The 23,976-nt window shown below is 36.3% G+C and overlaps 1 protein-coding gene across 2 annotated transcripts in view; it reads right to left on the bottom strand.

The window, feature by feature from the left end:
• Window positions 1-8,501: 8,501 nt before the first annotated feature.
• LOC125657973 (protein mono-ADP-ribosyltransferase PARP14-like) overlaps window positions 8,502-23,976 on the bottom strand; it is a 58,809-nt gene continuing 43,334 nt past the window's right edge. The window contains exons 20-24 of one of the 2 annotated variants that reach the window (XM_048888955.2): window positions 21,776-21,987; window positions 19,466-19,880; window positions 16,296-16,435; window positions 12,396-12,573; window positions 8,502-11,281 (exon numbers count right to left, since the gene is read on the bottom strand). In XM_048888955.2, the coding sequence (XP_048744912.2) occupies window positions 10,995-11,281; window positions 12,396-12,573; window positions 16,296-16,435; window positions 19,466-19,880; window positions 21,776-21,987 (1,232 nt within the window). In that variant the 3' untranslated portion in view covers window positions 8,502-10,994. The other variant, XM_048888956.2, reaches the window with a different exon arrangement.

Here is a 23,976-nt window from a genome sequence, read left to right on the forward strand (position 1 = left end):
TGGTCAATTTTTATCCAGAGTATGCTTTGACATACATGTACTGTATACTGAGTTCAGGACATGTGCGACAATTCTCAATAATATATACTGGCGGAAAAAAGACTGCATTATTTAATATATGAAACGAGATGTTTGTAAAACACATATCCCCCCCCCCCCCCCCAGGTGCAAAATTGAAAAGGGTTATACACACACCTCATTTAATTGATAGTATTATCATCAATTCAAAATATTGAGCATACAATATCTTCCTATATCAAGAGTGAATTGACCATGTGACCTAAAATTCAATAGGGGTCATCTACTCCTTATGCTGTACCAGTGTACCAAGTTTGGTATGTGTCAATCAAGCAAATAATTCTTAAAATATAGGAGACAATATATTACTATGTCCAGTTCAACTATTGACTTTTGACCTCAAAATCAATATGGGTCATCCTCTCCTGAAGATGTACCAGTGTACTAAGTTTGATGTCTGTCAAGTAAAAGAGTTATCAAGATATTGAGTGGACAGTATATTACTATGTCCAGTTTGACCATGTGACCTCAATCAATAGGAGTCATCTCCTGAATATACACCAGTGTACTATTTAAAGTTTGATGTCTGTCAAGCCAAGGGTTCTGAAGGAAGATATTGTGGAGACAGTATATTCCAATGTCCAGGTTGACCCTTGACCTTTGCTCATGTGACCTCAAAATCTATAGGGATCATCTTCTCCTGAAGACGTATCAGTGTACCAAGTTTGATGTCTGTCAAGAAGAGGGTTCTCAAGATATTGAACGGACAGTATATTCCAATGTCCAGTTTGACCATGTGACCTCAAAATCAATAGGGGTCATCTTCTCCTGAAGACATACTAGTGTACCAAGTGTGATGTCTGTCAAGCAAAGGGTTCTCAAGATATTGAACAGACAATATATTCCTATGTCCAGTGTGACCTTTGACCATGTGACCTCAAAATCAATAGGGGTCATCTTCTCCTGAAGACGTATCAGTGTACCAAGTTTGATGTCTGTCAAGAAAAGTGTTCTCAATATATTGAACGGACAGTATATTCCTATGTCCAATTTGACCTTTGACCATGTGACCTCAAAATCAATAGGGGTCATCTTCTCCTGAAGACATACTAGTGTACCAAGTTTGATGTCTGTCAAGCAAAGGGTTCTCAAGATATTGAACGGACAGTATATTCCTATGTCCAGTTTGACCCTTGACCATGTGACCTCAAAATCAATAGGGGTCATCTTCTTCTGAAGATGTACTGGTGTACTAAGTTTGATGTCTGTCAAGCAAAGGGTTCTCTAGACATTGAATGGTCAGTATATTCCTATGCCCAGTTTGACCCTTGACCATGACCTCAAAATCAATAGGGGTCATCTACTCCTCACGATGTACCAGTGTGCCAAGTTTGATGTCTTTCAAGCAAAGGGTTCTCGAGATATTGAGTGGACATTATATTCCTATGTCCAGAGTAGATTTACCCTTGACCTTTGGATCTGAAAAACAATAGGGGTCATCTTCCATTCATAACCAACCCACATATGAAATATCATTATCATCAAGTGAATGGTTCTCAAGATATTGAGCGGACAACATGTGGTCTACAGACCAACCGACCGACAGTTGCAAAAACAATATGCCCCCTCTTTTTCAAAGGGGGACATAAAAATAACAAGGAACAAATTTATTTTTTGAAATACTGTTAACAAATGTATTCGTTACATTTCATAATCCATTAATGTTAACGTAGAATAACGTCAATTTCAACACACCAGAAAGACTGGTATTCAAACTTGAATTAACAAAGTTAATAACGCGTGTGACCACCATTTGCAATCACGCATGCTTGACAACGGCGCTTCATTGATGCCACTCGAGTATTAAGAAATGCTTGAGGGATGTTCCAGATGTTGGTTAAAGCCTGGCATAAATCAGCCAATGTCACTGGCTGATTTGGTAGACGTCGTTCCATATCATCCCGGACGTGCTCGATCGGCGATAAATGGGGGGAGGGGGGAGGGAACAGCTGGCCAAAGCAAGACATAGACATTCTGTTGAACAAAAAAGTCTCTGACTACACGTGCAACATGTGGCCTTGCGTTGTCTTGCTGCAGAGTGATGTGATTTTGCTGTCTCTGTATGAAGGGTATCACATGGCGCTGAATAATTTCGTCTCGATAGCGTACGCCGATGAGATTTCCATTGACAATTTGTAGAGGGGTCCTTCCACGTGCTGTTATATTACTCCACACCATAACTCTAACTCCACCGAATTGTCGACGTTGCACAACATAAGCGTCCTGGTACTGCTCCCCAACGCGACGATACACTCTACAATGGCCGTCACTGCTATCCATATGAAATCTGGATTCATCAGTGAACAGAATATTGGCCCAGTCCTGTATTTTGAATCGCAGATGTCGTCTGCACCACGCTAGTCTAGCGATACGATGACGTTGAAGCAGTATTGGGCGCACCGCTGGACGTCTTGGTCTGATGTGCTCGCGCAGACGATTACGCACAGTTCTTGGATTGATTGGTCCAAGTCCAGGAATGCTACGAGCAGTCAAACTTGTCGTCTGGAAACGATTTCTCAAGTGCACAAGTCTAATGTGGTTGTCCTGTCGACGCGACATCACACGAGGACACCCAGAACGTGGTCGATCCCGAGTGTTACCAGATTGTTGGAAACGTCTCCATAATTCCGATGAACTCCGAAGTGTCTTGCTACGAAATTTTGTGCCATTCAAGCTTGCAGCATCCCAACAGCACCATTACGTTGGTTTACGCTGAGACAGAAGGGTAAATTTTGTCAATACTAGAGTGCTTCCCTTAACGAATAGTGTCCAAACAAACCTTTTACACTTCTTACTCCAAACAGTATAGGCCAGTAAAACTTGAGTACGAACATTTCAATAAACAACATGTGCTCACTAACCATGAAAAAGTCCGTGCACCTGACTCGGGTACTATCCGATATTGTTAAAAACCATCACCTTTATCGATTGTTTAGATTTTATAAATATAGAAAAATTATACTAAATTTTATAATGCAGTTTTTTCCCCGCTAGTATATATACATGTATATGTATATTTTTTGTGTGAAATTACATATATAATTCACTTGCATTCTATCTTGTTTCTACAAAAAAATCTTGGGATATATTACCACGTCTGTTTTCGGGTAATATGTGATGGAAAAATCTACAGTTTGCATATTTTTATAGCTCCTGGTTGTTGCAAATAAAAATGCAGAGTCAGCTTATTACATCTATAGTAGGTGGACTCAATGGGCACTTCAAAGAAAAGGTTGACATAGTTTTGAGAAACGGTATTCTTAAAAGAAAAATCATTTCAAAGTTATTTCTTGTAACAAGACCTATACTGTAGTTTGTGACATAAACAAAATGCCCATGGCCTACATTGCTTACCTGAACCATTGTATGTACCATGGTGTGAACTTTACTTGAATTTACACAAACGGGCTTGTGAATTAGTCCGATGTAGTGAGCGCTTTTGGTTCCTGAGAATATTTTCAAAGAATTTCCCTATACATGTTTATTTCTATAGCTTGGTCTTAAGCAAGGTCTCTTGGTGTGAACTAACTTAAATCTCTTCTGTAATATACTTGCATATTAATTTGATGTTCTCGAGCTGTTTTATTGGTCCCCTACCGACGAAGTGGTTTGCGCTTCAACCGTCAGTTTAGTTTTCTGCACTTTTTTTTCTGTTCTTGCAGATATTTATTTGATATTTGGTATGTTGCTTTGCCACAAGTTACAGATCAAGTTCGAATTTCGTCTCGGTCCATTGATTTTTCACTTAGTTATGGCCCTTGGACTAAGAAAAATAGCATGAATTATCAGTTTTCCGGATTTTTAAGGTGTGCTTGCAGACATTCATTTCATATTTGGTACATTGCTTTGCCATAACAAGTTACAGATCAAATTCGAATGTCGTCTCGGTACGTTGATTTTTCATCAAGTTATGGCCCTTGGACTTAGAAAAATAGCATGAATTGTTAGTTTACATCCAAGTTTCTTCTTTCTATAGATAAGAGTACTACACTCATTAAAAGTTCTAGCATAGTAAAATAACAATGTAGCTAAATTATTCATGATCACCTATTTTTCAGTTTATTGACTTGGTTAAAGATCTAAACCTAATTTTCCCTGGTCTAGTTTCTACTTGAAATTGAATAGTAGTTCATTTCCAACCATTAATATCCTGGTTCCCCAATTTTCCCTTTTAAGCTACATGATGAACTTCGAATATTGTTGTGGTACCGTAATTTTCATAACCGGTAGGGGACTATGTATTGCCATGCAATACTCTCAGAATGCTTGTTACATTAGAAGTTTCAATCCTACATGTTATGAAGAAAAAGTCCATCATTCTGGCTCTGGGAAACCTGATTTTATCAAACTTGAATATTCTTGTTGTGAGGAAGCTTTTATGCAAGTTTTCATGACTGTACTGGTCCAGTGGCGTCATACACGCATGTTCTGAGGAGCCGTACTAAGGGATAGGTTATCTCATCCATTTGTTAGCTTATCTAGGGATCTAGGACTTTCAAACTTTGTCAGCTAAAGTATCTTGGGTGGGAGGGGATGTGTTGTGAACCAAACATAGTTCACTGTGGTCTATTTTTGGGAACTTTATGGTTACACATACTTAGTCGTGTCTACATCACATCTTTCACACTGTATGGTGTAGTGTCATCGAACTTGGTCAGATTGGTCGTTTGTTTTACACTCCATCAAGAATCGGGGGTGGGGGTGGTTGAGCGTGTCGTGAACCAACAAGAGTACCACAAACGGTACATAATACGCCCGTGAAAATGCTTACATAGGGTGTTTTTCTTAAGTCATAATTTGTAGAACTTTGCTCCAGGTAGTACCGCCATCATCAGGCTGTGACATACTTTCTTTGCATAAAAAGGCTTAGCTTAAAACTGTGACGAGGTAGATAGACAAACCAAGAATTTGCGATCTGTGTGTAAAATATTTCCCCAAGTTCAACAACCCGTAAAAATTCAAAATATCAAAGAAAATAAAAACTATGCATCTTCAAGTTAGGCACAAATACCCTAGCGCGAGAGTTATATATGGACAAAACCATGTCCTTCATTTGATATATTATTTTTTCAAAATGAACTACGTTCAACAACCTGTAATTTTCTTTAAAATTTGAAGAAAATCAAAACCCTTGCTACATACACATTATCCATACCTAAATAAATACTCTGTAAAACAAGAAGGTCCTCATTTGAAAACTGTGGAAGGAAAAACAGACAAATCATGCACTCTCTATGTAATAATTCCTCAAAACTGACTAAGTTCAATAACCTGCAATTTTTTTTTCTCAACAATTGAAGAAAATCAAAATCATTGCCACGTGCACACCTTCAATACCCATTAAATTTCTACCACGGTTATTGCAAAGATCAAAGAAATGCCGCGGTCATTATTCTACGATATACCTTCATACGTATTAATTGATTATGAGAAAATTGATACATTCTCGCATGCACTTCGAATTTTGTTAATGCAACAAAAAAAGTCGATGATCGATGATTCAATTTTATAAACATAAATATCAATCAATATATTTTGTAAAACAAATTCATAAATGATTGACGAACATAAACCAACCGTCCGATTTGAACGTATTTCTCCTTTTTCGTCAGTAAAAAACAGCAATGTATAGGCCTTTTCAGAAACTGCCATGACGTAGAGCTCTATATGTAGGAAAACGGCCGGCTGTATATTTCTGAACCGTATATAGTAGAACAGGAATAAAGTTCTTATTTTCGAAATGTTTGAAATATAAAAGCCGAGGCTTATAAATAAGGAGGTTCTCACTTGAAAACTGTGGGAAGAGTTCATTGAACAAATTATGTGATCTCTTGGTAATATTTTCTCAAAATGGATTGTGTTCAACATCATGTAATTTTCTCAAAAATTACAGAAAATCAAAATCCTTGCCACATGCAAATCTTCAATATCCATACAACACTCTGTAAAATAAGGTGGTCCTCACTTGAAAATTGTGGGAGGAGTTTGCCGGACAAATATGTACCCTTCATATGACAATAATTTTCAAATAAAGAGGCAAAACTCATGCAAGAGATGCTGAAATGGATCAAAATTGCAACATGATCTAGAGGGATCCAGACGGGCGTATAAAATGATTCACATATCTAGTTTTAGAATGGAATTATATAATTATACGAGGGCTGTGCGATATGTAATGTGTATTGTGCGATATCTCAAAAGCATTTGACTCAAATAGTGAAATGAACATTACATCCCTTCAAAGTATTCTTCGCGGTTTGAAATACATATGATAATTTCAATCTCTGAATCCATTTCTGAAATGCGTCACGGTACGCTGATTTAGGTAGACATCTGAGGCACTGACTGATGGCTGAGCCAAGGGCTTGTCGGGACTTGTAACGACGACCAGATAAGAACTTTTTAAGTTTTGGAAAAAGGAAAAAGTCGCATGGAGCTAGATCTGGAGAGTATTGTGGGTGTGGCAAGAAGGTAACCTTCTACTTCAAAAATTGCTTCACAAGCTTAGATGTATGTGATGGATCATTATCATGAAGTAGACGAACATGCCTAAATCCTGACATAGGGCGTCGTTTATGATAATATTTCTTGAGCTTTTTTAGTATAACATTTCGGTAATACTGACCTGTAACACTTTTGTCCTTCGGCACCGGAATTTGTACGGCTATACCATCACATTCATGAGAAGAATATGCAATAAAGAACCTTCTTTGTGTCTATGTTTCTTTTGGTATAAGGAACTAATGCGTGCATCAATTCTTTTAAAGAGAGCAACAATTCAATTAAAGAGATCATTAATTCAGTTGTGGATATGTTGAATTCAAGATATCTTTAATCATATAGTTGCTCTCTCTAAAAGAATTATTGTTCTCTTCAAATGAATTAAATATATCATTAATTCAATTGAAGAGAGCAATAATTGAATTAATGCGCACATTAAAGCAATTATTGCTCTCATCAAATGAATTAATGCGCGCATCAATTCAATTATTGCTCTCCTCAATTGATTTAATGCGCGCATCATATCAATTATTGCTCTATTCAATTGAATTGTAGCACGCATCATTTCAATTGTTGATATCATTAATTCATTTGAAGAGATAATTAATTCAATTAAAGCGTGCATCAATTCAGCTAAAGAATTAATTCTCATTTGTATGTGATTTTGTTCAGGTATAATTATACATAAACTTATTAGAGGGACTGGTTCACGTTTTGAGGAGAATTTTTTTTTTTAATTCATTTTTAACATTAAAAATAAAACTCATTTAATGTTCATCTTGCAAGGATTAGAGCGACATCTATGCCCCCTTCAAAGAAGTGGTGCATATTGCTTTGTAACTGTTGGTCGGTAGACCATATGTTGTCCACTCAATTTTTTGAGAACCATTCACTTGATCGTAATGATATGTATGCCCCCTTTCAAAAAAGAGGGACATATTGCTTTGCACCTGTCGGTCGGTAGACCACATGTTGTCCGCTCAATATCGTGAGAACCATTCACTTGATCGTAATGATATTTCATATATGGGTTGGTTATGAGTAGAAGAGGACCCCTATTATCTTTCAGGTCAAAAGTCAATCTACTCTGGACATAGGAAGACACTGTCCGTCATTATTTTGAGAACCCTTTGCTTGACAGACATCAAACTTGGTACACTGGTATACCTTCAGGAGGAGATGACCCCTCTTGATTTTGAGGTCAAATGTTAAACTAGAAATAGTAATATATTGTCTCCTATATTTTAAGAATTATTTGCTTGATTGACACCAAACTTGGTACACTCGTACAGCATAAGGAGTAGATGACCCCTATTGATTTTTAGGTCACATGGTCAGTCTACTCTGGACATAGGAAGATATTATCTGCTCAATATACTGAATTACTTTGGCACTACTCTCAATTAAATGATGCATGTGTATTACCTTTTTCAATATGTAACATGGGGGCATATATCTTTTACAAACATTTCTTGTTTAGCCTGAACACTATATTATGTAAAGAAATACTCCAGTCTTTTTATGTTTACAAGCAAACCAGTGAAACGTTAATTTGTGATGTAAAGCATCTTTATTTTGCACAGTCACAAATTTAATTTTCAGAAGACACATATTTTACCTAAAGTATACTTGAAATGTGATAGATATGATAAACTTATATTGATATCCATTTCTTTTGAAAACTTCATAAACAATAACATACTGCAATCTTTGTTTACAAAACAAATAATAAACTCTCTAAAATGAGCTGCTGTGATAATGTTTTGGTGAAACCTTTCAAACACATTATATAGACAGTAGATTTTGATCATTTAGAGTGAAATACAGAATTTGGGGGGAAATCGTGAATCAGTCCCTTTAAATTGCCATACTATAACTGTTTGGTGTTTTACAGTGAATGAAAAAAAAACCAACAACTAAAATTTGAAGTGGTAATTCAATATCTTTATTCAGAATAATTTTTTAACAATTGGTTATTTTGGTCAAAAGAATTTGCAACTAATTGATAACAAAATTCATTGCTCTCTCTCTCTCTCTCTGAAAAATCCAATAAAGTAAGAAAATACAAATAAAATGAATGCTGATTCAACATTTTTTTTTTAATTTGACCTTCAGAAGTTAAATGAAAAGCTTGGTTGAGTTTTCATAGCTACACATATCCTTATAATTTCTTACATACAAATCTTACACGCAAAGCACAATTTTTTTTTAAAACAACCACTATGCATTTTCATTAGTATGTAATCAATAAATTACAAATGACTGATTGGGAGAAAGCTTACGGCATTTCCCAGCATATCAGTATATTGATAATTGAAGATACACAGCTCAAAGAGTATACTCTCATGGAAAAAAGTAACTGCACTTTAAATAGTATTTTAGATACAGTAGCCTGGTCCTTACAAATGAAGAGTTAAATCTTAGCTATAAGATAGCTATTGTATTGATGTTAATGATTTATACCTGATGAATTTGCACGAGAATTGTGATCATAGTATCAACTGAGTAGTTGCGATTCTGAGTTTATAAATAAATTCTAATGAGTAACTGTGATGCCCTGTCTTAATTTAGCTACTTGGCTGGGATGAAATTATTCAACATGTCTTGTCCTTCATTGAAAACCGCAGATAACAAACCACATCACATTACAGAACAACGCAAGACCCCATGTTGCACAAGTTGTCTCGACTTCCTTAAGCAACAGAATGTGAATATGATATCTTGGTCTATTGTTTCTCCCTGGTCTTCACCACATTAAATACGTTTGGAATGAAATTAATGAAATGCCATATACGTAATCATCCAAATCCTCCTCTGAGGTAGGTTGAGCTGGGTCAGAAATTCTTCATATTAGGAACAACATTCTACAAGCCTTTTTTCACAATTTGACGCCCTTCTCAATTATGCAGTCATACATATTATTGACTTTGTGAGTCTTCAAAACACACCTCTATTCTTTTCGGTGTTTTCACCTAAAATTTGCTACAGACATTTAAAGTATGAAATATGTGTTTCTGGCATAAACGTGTTATCAAACAAAACCAGTTGATCTTAATTGTACTCATGATAAAATCCTTACTTGAACACAGTTACTTTTTTCCACGAGCTAGACCAGGAATCAAACCCAGGACCTCTGCATTTACCCACTGAAATGGCGGGCCATGCCTGCTGCCCAATCCCATTCACTTATTTAAGAAGTGATTTATAAAAAGGATTAACTGTCCAAAATCAATTCATTCCTTATAATTTAATTTCAACACTAAAAGATAAAAACATTTTTCATATTATTTCGTAAACAGTAAATAGAAATTGATTGCACTGTGCAAGGATTTGCTTACTAGCAACATACTGACTATGTGGTGGAGGAAGCCATCTTGGTTCTTCGCATATCAGATCATATACTTTATTTATCAAATTTGTTAACGTATGGTGGAGTTTGTAACGAATTTTGATAACAGAAGATATGCGTAGATTACATATGTATAGGTTATGTGGACTTGATGTTTACTTCGCAGTGCAAGATCAACTCTGAAGTCATTCCTACCACGGAGGCTTGTTTCATAGATTTCGTACGCTAGTTTAGCTACATGTATATGTCGCATCATGCACTAGAAAATGCAAAATAATTTGCAATTTTTGATTTAATAAAATCTTCAAAACTACAAATGACTTATCATAGCGCATGCAGCATTGTTGACGTCATATGTCAAATGACATTCATGATGCATTTTATGCTTCAATAAGCGGATCAAGCACCCCCCCCCCCCCCCCCCCCCAATGTGGGATTGTCAGACAATACAGCATTTTATTGTGTACATTTGATTCCCTTGATTTTCAATTTCATAGGCCTAGTTTGAATGTCTATCAATGTAACAATTCTCCATAGTGCAATGTAAAATTAGAAAAGAAAAAGTTGTGCCGTCTTGGTTGTCAAGGGTGTGTGTCCCCATACCAAGTTACATTTATACAATCTAAACAAAATTTTATCATCGTGTTCGGCCAATGTAATGTGTGTTACAAATAAAATTAAATTATTAGTGTCACGAATAAAATAGTTTAAATAAAAATAATTCAGGTTCAGGGATGTGACTGAATTCCTCAGAAATCAAAGGAAAACTGGTCAAAAAGGGAGGAAAACACCTCACCCTACCTAGAAAAATATCATTTTCTGCCACTTTAGATCAAATGCAGAGTGTTTCTTTTTTTTTGAAAACTGAGCAAATCAGAGGATTTCCTCTGAAAAGAGGAAAAATCACACCCCTGCAAGGTTATTTACCCACTGAGCTATAATCCAGATTATTTACCCACTGAGCTATAATCCAGGTTATTCACCCACTGAGCTACAATTCAGGTTGATATCAATGCCACTTATAGTCCAACACAAGGTTAATGTACATAGTTTCTGGAATATGTAATTACGTAAAGGTGATAAGGTAAGCTGGATAGCCTTGAGTGTCATTAAAAATTATGTACATAGCGGGCTTGTTGACATCATTTACAACAGAATCATACAAAATATGAGACTGTTGACCAGGCTTGGTTGGCGGTACTCTCATTCCACCTTGTCCTCTGGTGTATTCCCCAGTTAGAACTTTACATAAGTACATTCTCTTGTGTCCACTAGGATCTGGTCGGGAGTACGTAGGTTGAGCTGAGTATCCAGCATCAACAGCAAAGTAAACACCCTCTCCATAAGCTGTGGCTGTGAAATATAAATATAATATAGAAATATAATTATAAACGTTGATGATCAATTAAATAGCCAGTACATGTAATTATCACTCAAATCCAGCATATTTCAAAAGTATCTTTTAAACTCTTTAGTCTTTAGGGAGACTTCTTTGCTAATCTTGACTCCAGTCCAGGGATGTGACTGAATTCCTCAGAAATCAGAGGAAAACTGGTCAAAAAGGGAGGAAAACACCTCACCCTACCTGGAAAAATATCATTTTCTGCTACTTTAGATCAAATCCAGAGTGTTTCATTTTTTCGAAAATTGAGCAAATAAGAGGATTTCCTCTGAAAAGAGGAAAAATCACACCCCGCCAGTCTGATGTCAAACATTCAAGGGAACCTCTTAATAAATACAAGAAAGTGAACTTCAATCTTTTGAACAGCTGAATACTCTTGCTCTCCACATTCAATATTCTAGCTCTTTATAAAAGTTTCAAGGGACTATTCCAGTAGACCTTTACAAATACTGTTACTTATCTTAAGTAAGATCTATTGAATGATAGTTCAGAACATAAAAACTGACTGTATTAAAGCCTCTGAAACAATAACTGACCATGCAGTCATCTCTGTGCTGCTATACCTACATGTACCTAGCAGAACAAGATTAGAGAAGTTTTTTTAATTATACAACTGAATAATTAAAACATTGAAACTGGCTATTAGAGTTTAACTATAGAATACTGATTGCTATGATCTTATCATAAGACACATTACTATAGAGAGTTTGAACCAGGATTCAAAGATCTCACCATCTTACTCTTATTACTTAGGCTTTAGTCTTAAAGTTTAAGTCAGAAACACTAGCTATTTTAATATACATGTTTCAAAAGAAGAAAATGATAGAATTATACTTACAATGATCGAATGTATGTCAAATTGCTTTAGTCTAAGATCAATTTTTTTGCAGTTAAATTTTGTGAAATAGTTTCATCACTATAAAAGGATAACATAGGAATTTAATTTCCACAAAAATATTTTTGCAAATGTCATAGACCTGCAAAATTCTCAAAAATTTATTTACAGACAAATTATGGTAATCCTCAAAATTCATTCCTTCGCTAACCCTGGTAAGCTAATCTTACCATTTTTTCCACAGTAGCTCCTGTTAAAGCCCAGACTGTTGATGCTGTTAACTGCCTCTGGAGCTGTTCCATGCCAAAGTTCTCTCTCGTTCTGTGTGGATGGCGGGTTCTGAGAATCCATTAACTTCTTTTTGGCAACATACTGCTGGTACAGCATCTTATTCTGTATTCGTTCCAACTGTCAAAGAATCACGTAAACATTCACTGTTCATTGATGACACCAATCTATTTCAATTTTACATTTTCAAGATAATTTTTAAAGACTTGCAATTGAGGGAAGAAAAAATAAGCAAAGAGTTGTTGTCCAAGTACAACAGAGCATATCAGGCAGTGTTGTGGATCTCGGACCTGGGATTGGACCCGAGATCACTCGAGGGGCAATCCCAGGTCCGAGATCAACATTAGAGTGTGATATTGTTTATATCATATACCTAAAACACAACAAGTTGATAAACATATTTTTTTAAAAATGGGGGGGGATTGACCCAAACATAAACACATGGTATACTGTACAATGATATTTGACTATTTTATTCGTTCAGTGAGTTTACTGTAATGGTTATGTTTCCAGTACTATTGGCATTGTGAAACATGCTAAAGTCTGGGTTTTGTAGCTTTATTCCATTGCTGGTCACGATAATTGGATGATTAATCATGGACATCCCCTCATGTGCATGGTCTAGAAACTCGTCATATCGATCGCTGTGTTGTTCATGTACATGTATATACTATTAAGCAGCTGCTAGGGGCTTGCTAATGAATACTAAGTGAATTATTTTTATTTCTTTTTTCGGATTTACCAAACTCGCCCGTTTTCATTATTTCATATAAATTGTAAGAGTTGTAGAACTTTGTTGTCGTGGCGTCATCGTATGAATGGAAATGTTTACAGATCTCATGCTGCTATTTATTTGCTTAGGGAATGTTACCTTATACTGAAGTAAGTTTTTTTTTTTTTTACCGTTTCCCATCTGTTTAGCATCTATAAGTCGTTGAAAAACGTTGGAAGATATTGGTTCTGCTTTTCTCGTTTTATTGCCAAGTCCTTGGGATTTTAGATTTCAGAAATCGTTTTAAAGCAGTTTTCTACATCAAAATTGCCGTAAATTAACATTTTGATGTCCATTAGGACCGGGAATTTCTAATAATGCTTCAGTATCACCCTCCATAATCCTCCTATTGTTTTCTATCGCCTAGAACGTTGATTGTTTTTAAATAAAGTTAAACGTGTTATTGTTCTAAATAAACAATTGTTACTTGGGTTACCCCCCTTTGCTTAGATACTCGCTACAATTTAGCACTGTTTTCAAAAATGTTTTTATTTAATTTTTCTGCTTAAATTAAATTTTGTCATGGAAGAAAGTATTATATTTGAAAAAAATTGTGTCCATTTTTTCATGTAGTTATGTTAGATTTCAAAAGATTAAAGAAGAAATAGCCATTTAAAATTTGAGGGCGACACAGTCCCTTGACAACGGGCCGAGACAGAGATATCTCGGCCCTTAGGGTGAGACAGCCCTACCTACTTGCAGCTGTCTCACCCTAGCCAAAATAGGTGTATCAGGGCTAATACACTACTACGTATATGATATAGGAGTAGTATAGTCCAGCAATTGGAAAGTCTCGCTCTTTACTCCATAAAAAGACTCGGGCGTCACACTGTAGACATAATGAGACGGACATATTGTAAATAGTCTGTTGTCAATGGCAGTAACGGAGGTAAGCAAAATTAGTAAAAAGATTCAATCAAATCAGACACTTTTAAATCATATTTTGCAATTCTTATCATTGACATACAAGCAGAACTTCGTCTTAATGAATGGCCATAAGTAAATCACTGTGCCGTGAGATGCCTGAGTCTTTTTTACGGGGTAAGGACTAGGGGTTCCGATTGTATACTACAGATGTCGTATGAAATGCGATGAGCCTCCCTGATTGACTTTATCAAGGATGTTCATGTTCATGTAAGTTGTAATGGAATCATATGTCTTATTTCATAATAGAAATAAGGATATATCATGAAGCCTGGATAATGAGAATTATCCATGCAAGTCTGAATCATGTAGAGGATACTAATTACTGAGGAATCGATATACAATGAAATCAACTACAGATCACTCATGCAGAAAACAAGAATATCACTAAAAACTGATGGATGCTCCCCAAAATGCATCTAACCAATGAACTACTTCATATCAGGAATGACTCGCACAATGATCAATACTGTTGATTGATTAACGTCTCTCTCGAGAATTTTTCACTCATATGGAAACGTCACCAAGATCGGTGAAGGGCTTCAAATTTAGGCCTTTGAGTAGTGAGGGTTCTTTAGCGTGCCACACCTACTGTGACACGGGACTGATCCGGTTTTAAGGTCATCTTCACCTGATGCCAAGCGTTTGGCGATGGAACTGTTACTACTGTTTAATGACTTAGATCTGTCGCGGCCAGGATTCAAACCCTGGCCTTCCGCATATGGGGCGAACGCTCTAACCTCTAGACCATCGCGGCAGTCAATAACTGTTGAAATATTGTTGAATTGATGGTTTAATTTTCATATGCAAGGTATATGTTGAGTGACGTTGACCTTTACAAAATGAACTTGAGTGACATTTGTCTGAAAGCCATTTGCCTATTACTTATTTCTGTGATAAATATGATCAATACCTGTTCAAAAACTGTTGAAATAAAGAACTTTCACCTTACATAAGATATATGTTAATAGTGACCTTGACCTTTCAAAAATGACCTTGGTTCAAAAGTCCCTGTCTCAAGGAATATTTGTGATCAATTGTCAATTTCTGATGAAAGTGAAAGCTTTAAGAGATGGAAAGTTTTATAACAAAAATTGTTGAAATTAGAGCTTTTATGTTCTGAGTGACCTTGACCTTTCTAAAACGACCTTGAAAGACCTTGGTCGAATGGTCCTTGTCTCAAGGAATATTTGTAATCATTTATATCAATTTCTAGTGAAAGGTTTAGGAGATATGAATTCAGACGAACAGATGGAGTCAACTTGGCCCATATTCAAAGATTTTCTCTAATATATGCATGTAAAACTATGATCCCTATTATGGACCCAACCTACCCCTTGGGGCCATGATTTTTTTTTTACAAACTTGAATCTGCACTATGTTAAGAAGCTTTCATGTAAATGCACATGATTTAAATTATTATGTGCATTTCTACCGAAGTACCACGTACAGATTACAAGATAAGACGTGGGGAATTAAGTTGCTAATATCTGTTATATATGTCTCTGGTATCATACACATGTAGGTGAGAATAATGTTATGACAAAATGAAAAAGTCAAAAACACCCATTTTGTTGAATCTTTTCACTGCAAAAAAATGGGTGAAATAGATCTGAATATCATTAGATAAAATAGATTGCATCATATTGTATTGGAAACATCTGGCCAATGCACATCTTTGAATTAAATACAAAACATTTCTCACATGCAGTTTAATCCATTAGTGGTATTCAGGGAGTAAGTAAACATGTTCATACTATAACTAAGGATCTATTTCAAAATGGCAGGAAATATTTTTCTATTTGTCAATTTTATATCAATCAAAACAATCATTTTCATCAGTTTTATGTTTTCTACTGTTATACCCTTACACAGAAGGCACTATTCTTATTTTTTATCAGCTTTCTCACTAACTGTAGGTGTCCTACTCAGGTGTTCAGAATACCACTAAATGCATCTCTGACACAAAAGAGGTCATAACTCAAAATTTGTGTATTGGAAGTCTTTTTCTCCACCAACTGAAAGCACATGATGCAATATAGGATTTATTTCCTCTAATTTGCTTTGAATTGATACTTATTTTGGAAGAATCATAGAAAAAAGCTGAACTATCTAGTACCCATAATTCAAATTGTTTGACCCATACCTTCACAATATTTCTTTTGCCAACTTGCCCATGGAATCTGTCTATGACATTGGAATATTCTGCATTTCCTTGTGGAACTTGAATAACGGCCAGATTGTCTGTCATCGCTGTCCATTCTGGTGGAGGTTCAAACGTGGAGTCTATATAAGTAAATGTACTCAAAATTTCATTACAGTTCATACAAATATCAGGCTCCCTTTTATTAATCTTGAGTCAAGAAATATTTCCTGACAGCAATTCCCAAATTGATTAATTATGTCTTGCTTAACATCCCTCTCGAGAATTTTTCACTCATATGGAGACATCACCTATACTGATGAAGGGCTTCAATGTTAGGCCTATGCTCGCAGCTTACAGCCATTGAGCAGTGAGGGTTCTTAAGTGTGCCACACCTACTGTGACATGGGAAATCCGTTTTTAAGGTTATCTTCGAGGACCTGTGACATTCACATCTGATGCTGAGCATTTGGCAATGGAACTGTCACTACCTGTTTTAAGGATTTAGGTCTGTCGTGGCCGGGATTCGTAGCCCGACCTTCCACATACAGGGCAAACACTCTACCTCTAGACCATCGCGGTGGTCACAATTTCCAGATAAAGCCTACTTGAAATGTTCAAAATGCCATTTTACAACACATCTGTTGGTCATGAATTACATCACAGGAGGCCCATGGACCACATTGTTCACCTGAGCTACTGCATTTTCCCCATAATACAGTCCCATGCAATCATAATCCCCCATCTAGGGGCCCAAATTTAAACCCAGGGGTCATGGTAAGAATAAACTTCAATCTACTATACATAAAAACATTGCATAATTTAAACTTTGGCATATTGTACCCTTGTGATTGTTTAGAAGAAGGTTTGAAATAAGAGGCCCATGGGTTTTAACAGTCACCTGAGTAACATCCAACATCTCTCCAATTGATAGCTTAATCAAACAAGAGGCCCATGGGCCACATCGCTCACCTGAGTCACCTTGGTCCATATCAGAAGATTTTCCATATCTATTTGCATGTAAAACCGTAGTCCCCATTATGGCCCAAACCTTCCCCTGGAGGCCATGGTTTTTGCAAACTTGAATCTACACTATGTCAGAAAGCTTTCATGTAAATGTGAACTTCTTTGGCCCAATGGTTCTTGAGAAGAAGATTTTTAAAGATTTTCCCTATATATTTGTATGTAAAACTTTGATCCCCTATTGTGGCCCCATCCTACCCCAGGGGGGCATGATTTTAACAAACCTGAATCTGCACTATATCAGAAAGCTTTCATATAAATCTCAGCTTTTCTGGCTTAGTGGTTCTGGGAAGAAGATTTTTAAAGATTTTTCCTATATATTTGTATGTAAAACTTTGACCCCCTATTGTGGCCCCATCCGACCCCCGGGGGCCATGATCTTAACAATTTATAATCTGCACTATATCAGGAACCTTTCATATAAACCTCAGCTTTTCTGGCTCAGTGGTTCTTGAGAAGAAGATTTTAAAAGATTTTTCCTATAAATTTGTATGTAAAACTTTGATGCCCCCCTTGAGGCCCCATCCAATCCCCGGGGTCCATGATTTTAACAAACTTGAATCTGCACTATATCAAAAAACAAAAAACAACAAAAAACCCCCCAAACTTTGACCCCCTATTGTGGCCCCATCCAATCCCCAGGGGCCATGATTTTAACAATTTAGAATCTGTACTATATCAGGAAGCTTTCATATAAACCTCAGCTTTTCTGGCTCAGTGGTTCTTGGGAAGAAGATTTTTAAAGATTTTTCCTATATATTTGTATGTAAAACTTTGACCCCCTATTGTGGCCCCATCCGACCCCCGGGGGCCATGATTTTAACAATTTAGAATCTGCATTATATAAGGAAGCTTTCATGTAAATCTCAGCTTTTCTGGCTCAGTGGTTCTTGAGAAGAAGATTTTTAAAGATTTTCCCTATATATTTGTATGTAAAACTTTGATCCCCTATTGTGGCTTCATCTGACCCCCGGGGGCCATGATTTTAACAATTTAGAATCTGCATTATATAAGGAAGATTTCATATAAATTTCATCTTTTCTGGCCCAGTGGTTCTTGAGAAGAAGATTTTTTAATGACCCTAAACTATTTTTACCTTTTCTTGATTATCTCCCCTTGGAAGGTGGCCTGGCCCTTTATTTTAACAATTTAGAATTCCCTTTACCTAAGGATGTTTTGTGCCAACTTTGGTTGAAATTGGCCCAGTGGTTGTTGAGAAGAAGTTGAAAATGTGAAAAGTTTACAGACGGACGGACGCCGGAATACGGGTGATCAGAAAAGCTCACTTGAGCTTTCAGCTCAGGTGAGCTAACAAGGTGTTCAATATTTCTTTTTTAAAGTGAAAATAGATTGTCTTTAACTTTTCAGATTCATTTTTTCCCAAATGTTTAAGAGTAAAAGAGCAGAAAAAACTCATCCACTGTATTTCTATGATATGATTGTTCTCCATGAAGCCTCAGTAACAAGTCCAGGGATCATAAAATTCCACAATCTTCAAAACCATACATACTGTGTTTGTCACAAAGCACTGAAGCAAAGAGAATGATTTTACTTGATAAAAAGTGTCATCACTCTTTTACCTGTTTATTTAGCTTTGCCTTAGAGCCTGTACCCCAGGCTTGCTGTGGAGAGTTTAAGATCTTTAAAGAATATATTTTCACTATATGTGAACCATATCAAAGCCCCTCCCGAGCACCAAAAATCTGATCCAGGGACCATGAATTTCACAATTCTGGGCAAGACATCTTTGTTCATCAAGACAATACACAGTTTGTCTGCTAGATGTCCCTTAGTAAAGAAGAAGATTTGAAAAGGTTCAATTTGCATAATTTTTTAAAGGTTTTGACCATAGCACTAAATCCCCTGACCCAGGGGCCACATATTTCTCAATTTTGGACGAAGCTTCTTTGTAGGTTTTGAGAAGTTGACAATGTGAATAGTTTACAGACAGATACCAAAGGACAGCTAGACAGATAGACAGAAGATTTTGATTAAAAAAAGTTCCTGTGAGGAACTTCATAACTCTTCTTTATAACAAAAGCACAGCCATCAATATTGATGGGCAAATAGAGCCTTATCATACATCTGTATAGAGTTCTTTGAATAAAGCTTGCATCATTTTAATATTATTTCCTAAAATTTGTTGTTACCCTTGATTTTGTCTCTTCTGGTCACGGTTGTCACATCTGAAGTATCATCACTCGGGAACTCTTCCATATTGTTAAAGTTGATTGTATATTCTGTGCCTGCCTGATCTGTAAACTTAACATCCGGCTGTTTGTTGCGGTAAGCCTTTTCTACGAGCAGGTTTATGTTCTTTGGGTAATCCACCAGTTCATTTTTGCCATCAGCATTGTCAACAAAATACCACTGCACAATGTCTGAGACAAGTTCAGCTTCCAGTTTGGCTTGTTTATTGCGATCAGCATCCCGAAGTAAATTGTGGACATGATCCGTAGCATCCAGCAATGCCTCCTTGGTGCCATGAAGGGTCACCATTTTTTTACCTTTATCTATGGTGACATCTATGTCAAATCTTTCTTTCAAATTTTGTAAAGCTTTCACCTGAAAAACATTGTACAATACCTTTCCACATTTATGGGAATCTTATCACGACATTTTCAAAAAAAATGATCTGTGATATGTCAGTCTAATAAAAATTAGATCCTATGATCTGCTCATCTACGATCGCTACACCTATATGTAGCAATAGTTGATGAGCAGATAATAGGATCTAATTTTAACAAGAGGTACTGTGAGCAATGCTCACTAAGAATACCCCATGCTTACCCCAATCTCCCAAAGGGTGTTGTTAATAGGTATGAATTACCTCTTTCCTGAGCGTAAAAATATGGTATGCCTTTGTAGAAGAAAATGGAAGATATAGTCCGAACACAAATCCATGGCATAAACCTATAATTCTGACCTTGAGATCAAAGGTCAAGGTCACAAAGAGGTCATGAATGTACATGACACATAGTCTCATGGTGATACACCCATGTCTTATGGTATGACTATGTCAAAACCCTATAATCAATTTTGACCTTGAGATCAAAGTTCAAGGTCATATAGAGGTCATCAAGGTACCCGACACATCGTCTCATGGTGATACACTCATGCGTCAAATATGGTATGCCTATGTCAAAGAACAAAGAAGTCATGGCCCTGACACGAATCCATTGTAAAAACCTTTAATTTTGACCTTGAGGTCAAGGTCATATGGAGGTCATGAAGGTACATGACACATCATCTCATGGTGATACACTCATGTGTTAAATATGGTATGCCTATATTAAAGAACAAAGAAGTTATGGCCCGGACACGAATCCATTGTAAAAAAAACCTTTAATTTTGACCTTGAGGTCAAGGGTCAAGGTCATGAAGGTACTCGACACATTGTCTCATGGTGATTCACCTGTGTGCCAAATATGGTATGCCTAAGTCAAAGAACAAATAAGTTATGGCCCGGACACGAATCTGCACAGACGGACGGACGGACGGACAGACAGAGTGATTCCTATATACCTCCCTGAACTTCGTTTGGGGGGTATAATTAAATTGTGTGATATGTTTAGCTCATTCATAATGTGTTCAGACATATCAAAATTTCTATATATTAGCTTCAAATGGGGGGGGGGGAATTGATTTGTGAAACTTGCTTGAAACTAGAAAACTGACAAGTCAGGGAGGGCACTACAATGGTGACTGACAGACAGACAGATGGACGGACAGATGAAACTAAGTTACCAAGTACATGTCATAGAAAGTGCTGATGGATGGATCAACAGAAATCAGAAAATCAAAAGGGGTCTTCCTCTTCTTAATCAAAGTATTACATACAATATTTATGAAAATCTAATGTAATCTCAATCTATATATTTGTCCTATCAAAAAAGCTATTATCTTATTACAATTAAATAATTCTAAGTCCCATGTAACGACAAAGCCGAGAAATCCGAAAACAAAGTGTTCTTCCTTAGGCCGAAAAACATTAATCAATAGTTTCTCAGGCACCGGTCGTCACATCCATTAAATAGGTAAGTCATCATTTAATTTATTTACTAATGAAATGAAATAAACATATACACTTAAAGATTAACCCACTTTTGTTGCGAATGTAATCATGCCGCCATCTTGTCCGAATACTTATTGCATCACTCTGTACGTAATGTCAGTACATGTATCTTTAATAAATAAATCCTTATTTGAAAATTGAAATGTCATAATTTTGATCCTAATAATGGTTTCAGTCTTATCTCCAAGATATAATTTAAATTGTGAATTTTCTTCTTATTTATTGTCTATCACCCACAGCAGGTATGCAACAGGGTTCTATATTAGGACCACTATTATTTCATTATATATTCATGATCTTCCTTCTTACCTTGAACATTGTAATGTCTGCTGATGACACCACTTGCATATATAGGACAAAAATATTCCAAATTATGGATACAAACCTGAGCTGGAGAAAGATGACTGATAATGTCATCGTTGAATTCTTTTGTATTGAAGTCTTCATCCAGTAAGTCTTTAAGCTTTGTAATTCCTGCAGTGATGTCTCCCTGATTATTAGCATACACCACAATAGTAACTGATGACTGGTCATCAGGTTTATCAGCAATAACAGGATTCCATCCTCCATCGCCATCCTTGCTTTCAGACTTTCCACCTAATTTTCAGAATAGGAAAATCAATATTATGTTTTGAATAAATATTTGAAATATAAAAGGATATACTTTTTACCTTATATTGTGAAACCAGCATTCTTAAAGACTGAAAAATCAGTGCATGTCAGTCATTAATCTCTAACCAGTTTTTTCTTTGAAAGAGCAATTCAATAAATGGACAACACTGAAGACACCTTATCAAATCTCGGAAACTTAGATTTAACAGAGGAAGCATTTTGTCTCTGCTGAGAACTTACAGTACCACAGTCAAGTGCTCATGCACTAATCACACTGAAGGGTTAATCCAAAAATAGTAGTAAAGCCAAGCATCTAACACTAGAACAGAAAAGTTAAACTAGACACTGTTCTTAAAAACAAAAATGTCCATAGTTATGTACCCAAATGGTTACATGGGTCTCATATGGACCCATTCATAGATTGAAAACACAACCTCTCCTTCATAGATTGACACAACGTCCTGTTCAGAAATTGATAACACAACTTCCTGTTCATAAACAACACAATCAGTACCTCCTCTTGAAATCAAACTATCAATGTGATATGCAAGGATTCTGCCATGGACTCTGCCAAAAAATTTGCCACAGACTCTGCTACAGCTAAAAGGGAGCCGGGGACATGAACAAGGACATTTATTTCATTTCACAGGTCACTGATTCAAAACACTTAGCGGTAATACAATTATTATGACTTTCAGTAAAGCGTTTTAGTAATAAAAATTTGGGGAATATAGAACCTCGTGAAATTACAAGGAGTCTATTCATCTTTTCAATCCCCATGTGGGAAAACATGCTATGGAATTTATAAGCCTATGCACCCCAAATTTTACTTGCATTTGCCAAGTATTAAGTTTAAATCCTGCAGCCTCCTGTTAACAAATTGACAATACAATCTCCAGATAACAAATTAACCTCAAATCACATTTACAGCACAGTCTTCCACAACTGTTTCATATTAGGATGTTTTACTTAACATAGATGTTAAAGGCAAACTAACAACTCAACTTTATGATGAACATGATGACTTCAGCTCCTTCATCATCAACTTTCTATATCTATTTAGCAATATTCCATTATCACCTGCATATGGTGTTTATATCTCCAAAATGATTTGATATGAGAAGGCATGTTCTACATATGATCACATTCTCAACCAAGGCATGCTACTAACAAGTTGATGTTTTTGGGGCTTCAGCAGTCTTGTTTAAAGTCTGGATTTTACAAATTCCATGGTCATTGCTATGATCTTGCTTGCAAATACAGCCTACTGTTACATCTAAGGTGTGATGTGTTTCATAGCAATTGTTAGGCTGTTCTTTTCAAATTGATTTTTACTTCTGAATTACTTCATTTATCTGATCAAGATAGAGGGTTCACTGCATCTCTGACTGGTCAACAGGGGGATGCTTACTCCTCCTTGATACCTGACCCTACCTCTGGTGTTTCAAGGGGTCTGTGTTTGCCCTGTTCTAGATTTTACATTCTTTGTGGGATTTATGAGATTGATTGCTGGTCATTATCTTCATTTACAACATCATCTTACAACCTCCCATTCACTAATTAGACTCACAATCAATCAACGTATCAACATGACAACTTTCTGTTCACAAATCAAACTCATAACCCCCCGTTTACAATTGGAGCTTATATTCTTCCATTTACAAATCAAACTCGCAACTTCTCATTTACAAATCAAACTTAAAACTTCCCATTTACGATCCCATGTGGATCCAGGTCAGAATAGGCCCTTAGTACCCCTTGCTTGTCATAAGATGCAACTAAATGGGGCGGTCCTTCGGATGAGAGTGCAAAAACCGAGATTCCGTGTCACAGTAGGTGTGGCACAATAAAGATACCTCCCTGCTCAAAGGACATAAGCACCAAGCATAGGCCAAAAATTTTCAGCCCTTTACCAGCAATGGAGACATCTTCATATGAGTGAAATATTCTCAAGAGGGACATTAAACAATATTC

This window comes from Ostrea edulis, chromosome 9, assembly GCF_947568905.1.
Source record: "Ostrea edulis chromosome 9, xbOstEdul1.1, whole genome shotgun sequence".
Classification (NCBI taxonomy): Eukaryota; Metazoa; Mollusca; class Bivalvia; order Ostreida; family Ostreidae; genus Ostrea; species Ostrea edulis.